Source organism: Andrographis paniculata, unplaced genomic scaffold (assembly GCF_009805555.1).
Source record: "Andrographis paniculata isolate CXL003 unplaced genomic scaffold, ASM980555v1 Contig34END, whole genome shotgun sequence".
Lineage (NCBI taxonomy): Eukaryota > Viridiplantae > Streptophyta > Magnoliopsida > Lamiales > Acanthaceae > Andrographis > Andrographis paniculata.
The window spans coordinates 5,633,244-5,644,658 of NW_026137567.1; the positions used below are offsets into that span (position 1 = coordinate 5,633,244).

At 36.9% G+C, this 11,415-nt stretch overlaps 2 protein-coding genes across 3 annotated transcripts; one reads left to right on the plus strand and one right to left on the minus strand.

Annotated features, from left to right (window-relative positions):
- The first annotated feature begins 2,755 nt into the window (after nt 1–2,755).
- Nucleotides 2,756–5,295, plus strand: LOC127248860 (uncharacterized). 2 transcript variants are annotated; one of them, XM_051271407.1, is made up of 3 exons: nt 2,756–3,194; nt 3,706–4,293; nt 4,375–5,295. In XM_051271407.1, the coding sequence occupies exons 2-3, from the start codon at nt 3,742–3,744 to the stop codon at nt 5,209–5,211; spliced, it is 1,389 nt and encodes a 462-aa protein (XP_051127364.1). In that variant the 5' UTR covers nt 2,756–3,194; nt 3,706–3,741; the 3' UTR covers nt 5,212–5,295. The 2 variants fall into 2 exon arrangements, with proteins under 2 accessions (XP_051127364.1, XP_051127363.1); XM_051271406.1 differs by having other exon boundaries at nt 3,791–4,293.
- Nucleotides 5,296–7,775: 2,480 nt separating this feature from the next.
- On the minus strand, nt 7,776–10,063 carry LOC127248944 (protein SHORT-ROOT). Its single transcript, XM_051271540.1, has one exon. It carries the CDS (start codon nt 9,551–9,553, stop codon nt 8,006–8,008), a length of 1,548 nt encoding a protein of 515 aa, XP_051127497.1. The 5' UTR covers nt 9,554–10,063; the 3' UTR covers nt 7,776–8,005.
- Between the last annotated feature and the right edge of the window lie 1,352 nt (nt 10,064–11,415).

Below are 11,415 nucleotides of genomic sequence, written 5' to 3' on the forward strand. Positions count from 1 at the left end.
GACTTTCCGTATGCCCCCTGACTTCTCCGAAATTACAATTTGCCCCCACGCATGATTCGCAGCAAATTTTCGCTGTATGATTAATGGCGGTCTGGACCAATCGTAGAAGCGGGTGGCGCAAAATAAACCCACTTGCGTGTAAGGGCGCGTGTAATATACGTCGCGTGAGATGATCTCTGGACGGCCAGAGATGAGCCGTGACTTCACGCGGATTCTTTACGGTCGTGGAAGCACGTAAACGGAAACTCACGTGTATTACGTGTCGCACTGGCAACACCTCATTGGCTGAGGTGTTATTGTATGGCAGAGTGGGACCCAATTTAATTTGGTAAAGTTGAGTTTGACTGTATTTTCGAATTTAAATTAATTAGCAAATTATGAGTTTGTTTGTTTAGGCAAAGGGTTTGAGAATATATTTTTATACTCTCCCCCTAACATAACAAGTATCCATTTTCATTTTAATCTGTAATAATAAAATGTTTATTTTTTTTTAATAATTGTATTTTTTACTTAATATTACAAATATCCTTATAATTTACAATATATTACACAAATGTCATTATCTTTATATCACACATACTAATAAAGTTATTTTAATAATTTTTATTTTATTCCTAATATATCTTAATATAATACTAATATTTCAAAAAGCAAATGATATTTAGTTTCGGGACGGAGGGAGAATATAATGTTTAAAAAATTATATAATTAATATAAAAATAATTTATGTGTTTAATATATTAATTTTTTAAAAATATATTCTCTGTTCCTTAATAGTTTATCTAATTTTTTATTTTGATCCAGATTTACCCAGTACAGTGCACATTTTCAAGTTCCGATTATGGTTTCCTATATTATAAAAAATAAATAAATAAAATAATGCATATGAAAATTTTAATATATTTAATATTTTTGCCACCTATGACGGTGGCGTGGTGGGGGCTAAAAACTGGACTTGGAAATTTTAGTTTATATTTAAAAAAGTATGAAAAGATACATTGTTTGGATATATATTTTCAAGGTGTAATCAATAGCTAATTTAATTGATGTTGGTAGAATTAATTAATTTGAAAGTATTTATAAATAACTGGAAGATATATATTTGTAAATTTGAGAGTGACTATAGATAAATAAATCGTTATTTTTAGGGTGTGTTTGTTTGGGGTTTGGATTTTGAGTTGAGATTTGAACAGTAAAAATTTTGAATTTGAATAGTTGTACGATGTGATATAAATAGGTGTTGATGTGATGTTTTGAATGTAAAATTAATTTTTAGTATAATATAAAAAATAAAAAATAAATATTTGATTTAATGTTTTTGGGGAGAAAAAATTAGATGAACAATGTAAATCCAATCCAATCCCCGAAACAAACACACCCTAAAGTATAAATGTTTGAAAAATGTATGATATATTTACTATCTAATGTCCAATACAAATGAAACAAGTTTGATTTAGAATTGTTGGTGCCCTCTTGGGCGGTGTTTTTTAAATTGATGAGTAGAAAATTAATAATGGATTTCTTTATGTTATTTTTAATTTGTGTTGATATTTAAATATAAACATAAACATTTGGCTTTGGTGTAATTGAAATATATTTTCATTAACGCTTCATTCTTGTGTAGTGTTGTTTTTCTAAAATATAAAAATAAAAATAAAAATAAAAATAAAACTTCGATTTTAATTTTTTTGAAATATTATATTCAATTTTTTTTTTCATCACCAAAAAATATAGATACAAAAAAATGCTATCATAAATTTATAAATTTTTAATAAGATAGTGTGACTTTTTCGTAGGGCCTGATTCGCAGGGTATTAGATTCGCCCGAAAGTTTACCCAGTGCGCAAGTTTAGATAGACAGTAGGTTCCCATATCATAAAAAATAAATAAATAAAATAAATAGAATAGTAATATTTTTTAGGCGTAATAATATGTGCTGTTTTGGTTTGAGCTTGAAATTTTAATTTAAATAATAATTTAATATAATATTTTATAAAAATAAATAGTAGTATATTTTTATTAAGAATAAGAGATGTTAAACAATAGAAAAATTGATTTGAAATAATAACCAAACAACCCTATATACTCAAATAGATGGTTATGTTTGTTTGCTCTCTAAACTCATTTTTAAATGTTCAATATAATTTATTTTTTATTAAAATTATATATATATTATAAAATATCAAATCAAAATATAAATTAGAATTCAACTTAAAATCAAGTAAAATGTTTCAATTTGATCAAGTAACTAAGCATTGAGGAAATGATATTACCTTGGTATTTTTTTTATATATAAATTTGAAAAGAATTTGATTTGAATTTATATTAAAATAATATATAACATAATATTTTATTAAAAAAACATTTTTCTTTCTAAAAAAAAAATATATTAGTCCTAGTAAAGTTTTTTTTTTTTTTTTTTTTTAGAAAAAAGAAAACAGAGTTTTTGCAAGGCCCATTCGCCGGCTCATACTACTGCTTTTGGGCCCTCATGAAGTGACCCAATATGATCTATTACAAAGTCTACTAGCGCTGCCTTAATTATTTTCTTTATTAATAGTATATGATTTTTTCTTATACATATAATATAAGATTAATAATTAAGTAAACATGACAATTATTGTGACATAATGTTGAATGAAAATAAATTAATATAATATACTTTAGATACATACTGAAAAAATATTTTTGCCATTCATCTATAATAGTATATATATTTTTTAAATATTTAATATTTTAATACATTACATCCATTAGTCAGTCCACCCTTCCTCAAATACTCCTCCTGTTCTAAACCAAATCTGCTCTCCGCTGTTCTTCAATGGCGGCATCAAATTGAGGTAAAGCGCCACAAGGGAAGGCCCATCTTGTCCTCCTTCCGCTTCCAGCCTCGTCGTCACCCATGGATTTATCCGCCTGCTACTTTCCTGCAAGAAATTGCAGCGGGATAGAGTCAAATAATTCGTCTCAGGCGGTGGGAAGCGGCAAAGAGAGGAAAAGAGACAGCTGAATTAATTGTGTAGGTCTTCAGCTGTCATCTCCATTGTTCCGAGTGCGTCGAATTCGTCGAGATCCACTCAATGTAATCCAAACTTGTCTCCGAAGATTCCTCCTCTTGCTCGCTAAATTTCCCCTTCGAATGCCTGATTCTATGTTTAGAAACTATGTTCCGTTCTCCGCAAGCTTCTATTTAGGTAAGCTTTAAATTTAATTGAACTCAATCGATTGCAGTCTGGATATGTTAGGTTATGGATTTACGTTTCTGTTTGATTTGATATTGCTTGAGTTCGAGATAATTGCTCGTTTACTTTTCTCGATTCTGTGAAATTCGTACTGCGAAAATTTCTCGATGATTGGATTGTGAGATTTCCTTTTAGGCGTCATAGCTCGAGATTTTAGATATGCATAATGACATCCATTTGTGAAGTAATTTCTGCCATTGATCTGATGAGGTTAATTTGCATTTGTGTGCAAAATTTACCAAGTTCTTCTCTCGAATTGATGGTGCACTTCTTCCAGATCTGTTTCAATTAGTGCATTTGAATGTCATTGTGTTGTGTTCCAAGTTAAACACGAATAGAATCCCTGCATTGTAGGAAAGATAGATCCAAACATATGTTGTTCTGAATCAAGTAGACATTACTGGATCATAGTTTCTGTTCCTTTAGTTCAGATTTTGTTGCAATCCTGTGGTTTTGAGTGCAGCATTCTGCTGAAGATTTAACCGACGTCGAAATCAGGATGGCGAGAAAATACAGGAAACCAACTAGTTTTCGTTGCTGCGATGCAGGAAGCAGATGCTCGATCTCGATTGTGGCATGGAGTCTCATTGGTTTCCTCGTCGTGCTTCACTTCCACGGCATGATTTCACACACAGACATTCATCCTAGAGCAGCAAACAAGGGAATAAACCACCATCCATTGCTGCGTGAGCTACAAGACATCGAGGAGGAAGCTTTGCCAATACCTCCTCCAAGGAGACGAACTCCACGTGCAACTAAAAGGAAATCAAGGCGACCGGTAGCTCCCTGGATCGATGAATTTCTTGACGAGTCTTCGCAAATGAGGCACATTTTTTTCCCGTCTGTAAACACAGCCGTGGATCCGATGATGGATGCTGGCAATGACAGTTTCTACTATCGTCCGGGGAGTGTTTGGCTCGACACCGATGGGAATCCTATTCAAGCCCATGGAGGCGGCATATTGTACGATGAAAAATCGAAGAATTACTATTGGTATGGCGAGTATAAAGACGGCCCGACTTATCGTGCGCATAAAAAGGCAGCGGCACGGGTAAATTATCATCATCCGAATACGGTTCTTTGAGCTCGTCTCGTTCTTGTCTAAATGCTTGTATGCTGTTTCGATGCTCAGGTCGATGTGATCGGCGTCGGCTGTTACTCGTCGAAAGATCTATGGACCTGGAAAAACGAAGGCATCGTTCTTGCAGCAGAATTAAAGAACGAGACGCACGACCTCCACACGTCGAAGGTGCTCGAGAGGCCCAAAGTAATCTACAATGACAAGACGGGGAAATACGTAATGTGGATGCACGTCGATGACACAAACTACACAAAAGCCTCCGTCGGGATAGCCATAAGCGAATCGCCGACCGGCCCCTTCAACTACCTCTACAGCAAACGCCCCCACGGTTTCGACAGCCGGGACATGACGTTATTCAAAGACAACGATGGCATCGCTTACCTCGTCTACTCGTCGAGCAACAACACTGAGCTGCATATTGGGCCATTGGACAAGAAATACCTCGACGTGACGTCGATCGTGAGAAGGGTTCTGATAGGGCAGCGTCGGGAAGCACCGGCGGTGTTCAAGCATGAGGGAATGTACTACATGATCACGTCGGGATGCTCGGGATGGGCTCCGAATGAGGCAATGGCGCACGCCGCGGAGTCGATCATGGGGCCGTGGGAGACGATGGGGAATCCGTGCATGGGTGGGGATAAGGTGTACCGGTTGACGACGTTTTTCGCACAGAGCTCGTTTGTGTTGCCGGCGCCGGGGATTCCCGGGCTTTTTGTGTTTATGGCGGACCGGTGGAATCCGGCGGATCTGAGAGATTCGAGGTACGTGTGGCTGCCGATGACAGTGGCCGGAGCGGCTGATCAGCCGCTGGAGTATAGTTTCGGGTTCCCTTTGTGGTCGAGAGTCTCTATATATTGGCATCGGAAATGGAGGCTTCCCGGCAGTTGATTGGGAAGTCAATTTGAAAGGTTTATAGGGAATAATACATACTTACTCCTCCGTCCCAATACAATAGTCTTGTTTATCATTTTATTTATCATTTTTGTCTGTCTCAAAACAATAGATTTGTTTAACATTTTTGTCCATCTTAAAACAATAGTCTTATTTATATAAATAACCATATCCCCATAAAATTATCTTTACTTTTTCATTATTATTACACAATTGCCATTGTTTTTTACAGTAATATACTCAAAGGGCAAAAAGGTCATTTACTTTTACTTTTTACCAATTATCAATATAATATCAATATTTCTTAAATTTCGTGTCCAATACAATAAGACTATACTTTTGAGAGGGATGAGATATTATTTAATTTATATATTTTAAATATTATAAAATATGCCACGACTACTTACACATTAATTATATACTTTTTAAAATATATCAAATTTATGTTACAATTAATTAATACCTTTCGGTCCTAATACATCCCAAAATAGTTTCATTTTCATAAATAATCATATCACTATAAAACTACCATTATTTTTTCATTATTATTATTACACAATTGTCACTACTTTTTACACTAAAACAAGGGTTTTTATCCATACTTTTTACCCACTATCAATATAATATCAATATTTCTTAAATCTCGTGTCAAACACAATCCAGACTATAGTTCTGAAACGAAGGCAGTATAACATTATATTTATTTGAAGTCTGTACGGTCCAGTTCAAACGAGCATAAATTTTGTGAACAAAGGAAATGTTTCATTTGTGTTGAAAGAGTCTTGGATTATTTTAATATGTTGTCTGTTTATATAGTGTATTATATTAATATAAATTGTGTATTATCTGTGCTATGTATTAATATATGATATTATGATGAGATTAATAGTGTGATGTGTGTTATACATTGTCAACGCAATGTAATTGTATTATATTATATTGATATAAAGGATTTGTTTATCTATTTATAACATATTGGTTGTCAACAAGGTACTAGGGTCCTAAGTAATATGGACATGATAATTTTAATTAAACTCGGGTATAAATTTTACAAAATTAAATTGCAAATGAAATTATTAACCCATAGAATGGACAGCAAACAAGTAACAACTAAGGCTGAGCGGCCCACGGTAACATTTCAAATTGGGCCTATATATCAGCCCAATAAGAAAATGGAGGCCCAATCATATGTTTCGAAAAACTAATTGTAGGAGGAATGAGAAATCATGCAATTGCATTGCATGGTTCTCCTTTATTATTAAAAAGAATGAATTGAAAAAAAAAAAAAAAGAAAATTGTTGAATGGTCACCATCCATGGAATAAAATTTTATAAAAGGAGGTGATGATTGCTTCTACCTAAAGAAAAGGACAATGTTATAAAATACATGCCATACAGAAAATTCACTGATTTTATATAGGATATGATGCAAAATAAAACCACTTATATACATATATATAATTCTTTTGAAAAATTATTTCCCCTTTCAAAAAGCAGTCTATTACATAAGCACTTACTGTCAAGTTGCACCTGGCTTTAATATGTGTATATGAAATAAAATAAAATAAAATAAATAGTGCAAAAGAACAAGATGTCCACTTCATCAAGAAAATTCAAAAGCCCCTTTAAATAATTTAAAGGAAAAAGTGTAAAGTTCATCAATTCTCCCACAAAGAAATCCACTATGACACATTTATTTATATATATATATATATATATATTTGTATGTCATATCAAAAGTGGAGTGAACAACTCTCATCAAAAGATTAAGAATATGAGACCCTTAAAAGAAGTTCCCACTAATACATACATACAAATATATACTTGTCCCACTTTATAGTGGGCCAATATTTTAAAATCACCCCATTCATTAATCTATGATGCATGAAAACTAATAACAAGAATTATAGTAATTAATTTGGTCATATACCTCTAGTGGGCTCCACCTATCCTATTATTATTCTTTTTTTAATTTTATTTTAAAATTTTAATGATCATAGTATATATGTATATGTAGGTTGAATTGGGTGTGGGTATTTTGTAATAAAGTTTTTTTAAAAAAAAAATTAATTAATTAATTAATAAAAATATGGAGATGGCTAAAGCCATGCATACGGGAAGGGCAATGGGTATGTAATAATATATAGAGATATGATATGCATGAAAGTGACGATATCTATAAAGGCGTGTTTGCCACTACGCCTATGGTGCCACTAATGGCTAAACACCTTTTGATGGATTCCCAAACACGCCCTTACTCCATCTCCATGGCCGTCCTAAGATTCTATGGTCCCAATTGGATAACGACCCTTTTTCCATCTCTTCTTAACTGTATTTTTAAAATTTATTTGGTACTAATTAATTTCATTCTATTTAATTTAAGTTTAATCTATTTTTCTTGATGATTAGTTTAAACCACACCTAATAAGAATACCAACCCAAAGAACAAGGTAGCGTTCAACAGTCAACAATAATTAATTAATGTGAATAATTGATTTATTGAACTAATTTTCAATTTATTGATGTGATGTTGGCCTGCAGGATTAATTATTATTATTATTATTTGATTGGATGATTGTATGAGAATTAGATGATGAATGGACTAATTTAATTTAATTCATGAAACTCAGATCCAAATGAAAAATTGAGAATTGGATAAAAAAAAGGAAATGTTTTTAAAAAAACCAATGGTGGTGGTACCTCTGTTCCTATTTTGCCCTCCAATGGTACAAGCACTCCAACAACTCCATTTAACATTCTGGTTCGACGGCACGTGCGGGAAGGATCGGCGGTCAGCGCTTCCACGCGCTGGCCCACACCACCGGCTGATCCTTCCAGGAGAGGAATATTCCGGCGGAATCTGAGCACTGTGTCATTGACCATCCCTCTCTGTACCGCCGCAGCAACGCCCGGACGTCGTCGCAGACCTCCTCATTGAAGGGGAAGGGGCTGAATCCTCCGCCATGCAGGCGGTGGGACCACCGCGCCGCGGTTTCGCGCCGCTCCACCGATTCGTGCGGCGGACAAGCCACCAGGTCGACGATTGCACGTCCGGCGGACCTCTCCAGCATCAGCCGCTCGTTGCTCGTCCTCGGGAAGCTCTCGTCCAACGCCTCGAAGTAAACCCTAAACCATCTCAGGCATTCCTGAAACCCCCGGAGAAATTCGCCGCCGTCGATTCCGACGTCGAGATCGGCTTCTTCCTCCACGACGGTGACGACCCTCGGCTGCAATCCCCTAAAATTGGACACCAGAAAATCCCTCCGGTTGTCGATCGTCGTCACGGAATGCAATGCTCCTACGCAATTAATCGCCAGCGCTTCGTCTTCTTTAACGTCCAATTCAGCGAAATTCAACTCCGACAGGTCTCCGGCGTGGTGGACGACGTTGAATTTAAACGGTACTCCCATCAATCTTGCGAATTTCTCCATCCTGGTCCCAATTTCCTTCATAACCTTCTGCACGGCGGCGGCGCCGCCGCCGGATTTAGTCGTGACGACGGTGGTGAGTCTGAGATGCGGCGTTTCGTCGGTCCGTGTGGCGATGGCTTCAAGAAGAGTCGGCCACTGAGTGCAGTACGTGTTGCTGATGTCAATTATATGCAGTTTGGTCTCACCTTCGAACGCCTCCATGATGGCTCCATTACAGGCGACGTGTCCGAACATCGTCCAGGGGCTGACTTCCTGGAACTTGAGCACCATTTTTCTGGTAGATTCGAAGGAGCACGTCTTCTCCGACGCGGAGGCTAGAGACTGGTAAGTCCGGTGGCCGGAATCCGTCATCCGGCCGAAAAGGGCCTGGAGGAAGTAGGAAGCGAGTTTCTGATCGGTATCGCCATAGGGAGAGCTCAATTCGTTGAGCATCCACATCAGCTGCTGGACGCGGGAGCTATTTCTGTCAGCAATGGCTTTTCCCGTTTCGAGGAGAATATCGTTGGCCCATTTGTTCTGTCCGGAAAGGTAGGTTGAGAATTCGAGGTTGAAGGAGAATTGATCGGCGGAGTGGTCGTAGGGGTGGAGGTGGGAGGGGGTGGCGCTGCCGGTGGTGCCGGTGGTGGTGGTGGTGGGAGTGGGGGTGTTGGAGAGATGGTGGGGTTGGGGGGGATAGGTGGGATTGGGATTGTAGTGTTTAGAAGAAGAAGAGGAGAAATCTTCATCATCCATGAAAAAATTGAAGCATTCTTCTTCTTGATCTTGATCGTCTTCGAAATTGGAATTGGAATTGGAATTAGGGTTTTGGTGGAGGTGGCGGGAGGATCTGGCGGAGCTGCTGGAGGTTCTGCTGGTGGAGTTGAAGGACTGATCAGATTGGAGGCTGACTAGTCTGAACAAAGTATCCATCTAATCACAACACCAGACCCACACATGAATTATAAAAAATCGATCTTTATGTGGGAATGAATGGTGGACTCAATTTGATTGCTAGAGAGAGAGAGAGTGTGGCAGAAATAAAGCACAGAGTTGGATCAGATGAATGGAAGGAATATGGAGCTGAAGTTTTTTAAACTCAAGAATCTTCAACTTGGACCCTTGCAACCTTATAGATCAAATAGATAACCTTTTTTAAATATTAAAGATGACTGGGTAGAGAGAGAGAGAGGGGTAGAGGAGTAAGAAGTCTTTTCTTGTTTTCTCTCTCTCAAGGGTGAAACTGAATGAATGAGGGAAGGGAGGATGGTGGAGTGGTGACTAAACCATCTTTCTTGTTTAAGTAATTAATAGTAATTCTTTGGTGAGGTGGGGTGGGGTGGGGGGCTTGGCTCAGATTAATATGTAGTAGGCGTTAGTAGTACAACCATGTTAGAAAAAACACAGGGTAGAGGGATATTTGTCTGTCGGCATGGCATGGGGTGGGAGGCAGATTATTCTTGAATTGAAAAAGAATTGTATCATCTGACAAAAAGATGACAGATACATATTATATCTAGGGATTTATTAGTGCCTCACTGGGATCCCCCTTTAGGCCTGTACTACTCTTTACCATACATTTGATTTTCACTTAATTAATCAATTAAACTCTACTCATGATAAACAAATTAAAACATTAACACAGAATTCATACATGGAGTAGTATATTGTAAGAAGATGTTGGAGATGGAGATGGAGATGGAGATGGGAGCGTGGAGGAAGCAGAGAAGCAGGCAGGCAGGCGTGAGAGGAATGATAAAAAGCTGCGGGCGTGCATCATCATCATCATCATAAAACCCACCAAACCAACTCTCTCTCTCTCTCTCTCTCTCTCTCTCTCTCTCTCTCTCTCTCTCTCTATATATATATATATATATATATAGGTAGGATAGAGGATTAGTATAATATTCTTTTGCCTCCCATACACTCTCCAAACTCTGCCAAAAAAGAATTTCCCCACTTTAATATATGATAGATATATGTATGTATGTATGTGTGTGTAGAGAGTAGAGTAGTGTAGTGTAGCGTTGGTTGATTATATTCTATATATTGTTGGTAGTTCTCCAAAAACCCATACACAAAAATCTGGATTATAAAGTAGTTGTCAAAATACTATATATATATTTATATATCCCAAATCGATGGCATGCTTTGATTGCCTTTTTCGCTCCACCCCAGATGGTCATATACTGGTCGTCTCATCGTGCCTTTGGTTTCTCACAAAAGATGAAACACTATGCAGCCTACGCCATTTCCCTCTGCCTCATCTCATCACTTACTATCTTTTCTGGCTACCCACCCCCCTCTCTCTCTCTCTCTCTCTCTCTCTCTCTCTCTCTCTCTCTCTCGATATAGTGAGTGAGTGAGTTAGTGGATGTGTAGCATCAAAACAAAGTATATTAGGGTTTGCTTTTTATGTTTTGGTAATTGTCCATAGTGGGCTCAATGTGATTGATTATGTATATGTATATTATATATAATTTGTTGTGGGGTGGGGTGGGGTGGGGTGGAATGGGTATGATGCTGCTGCTGCTGCTGCACATGCTTCAATGAGTTTGAATATAATAATTGTTTCAGCAATTATTCATTATCATAGTTTTTAGTATTAGATATACAATAATGAATGCATGTGTGTGTGTGTTTCTTTTTCTTGGCATACTGATTCCACAAACATTCTTTTGGATTGTAGTTGTCTTTTTCGAGAATTGAGTAATATTATGGTTGTATGTAGTGTAGTTTGTATTCAAGACAAAATTGTGGACACAGTAGATCACTAGATCAGTTTGAGGGCTTTG

Coding starts and splice junctions, on each gene's coding strand:
- LOC127248860 (XM_051271406.1), top strand. CDS start 3,140: ATGCCTGATTCTATGTTTAGAAACTATGTTCCGTTCTCCGCAAGCTTC. Junction 3,195..3,790: donor CTCCGCAAGCTTCTATTTAG/GTAAGCTTTAAA, acceptor GCTGCGATGCAG/GAAGCAGATGCTCGATCTCG. Junction 4,294..4,374: donor ATAAAAAGGCAGCGGCACGG/GTAAATTATCAT, acceptor TTCGATGCTCAG/GTCGATGTGATCGGCGTCGG.
- LOC127248944 (XM_051271540.1), bottom strand. CDS start 9,553: ATGGATACTTTGTTCAGACTAGTCAGCCTCCAATCTGATCAGTCCTTC.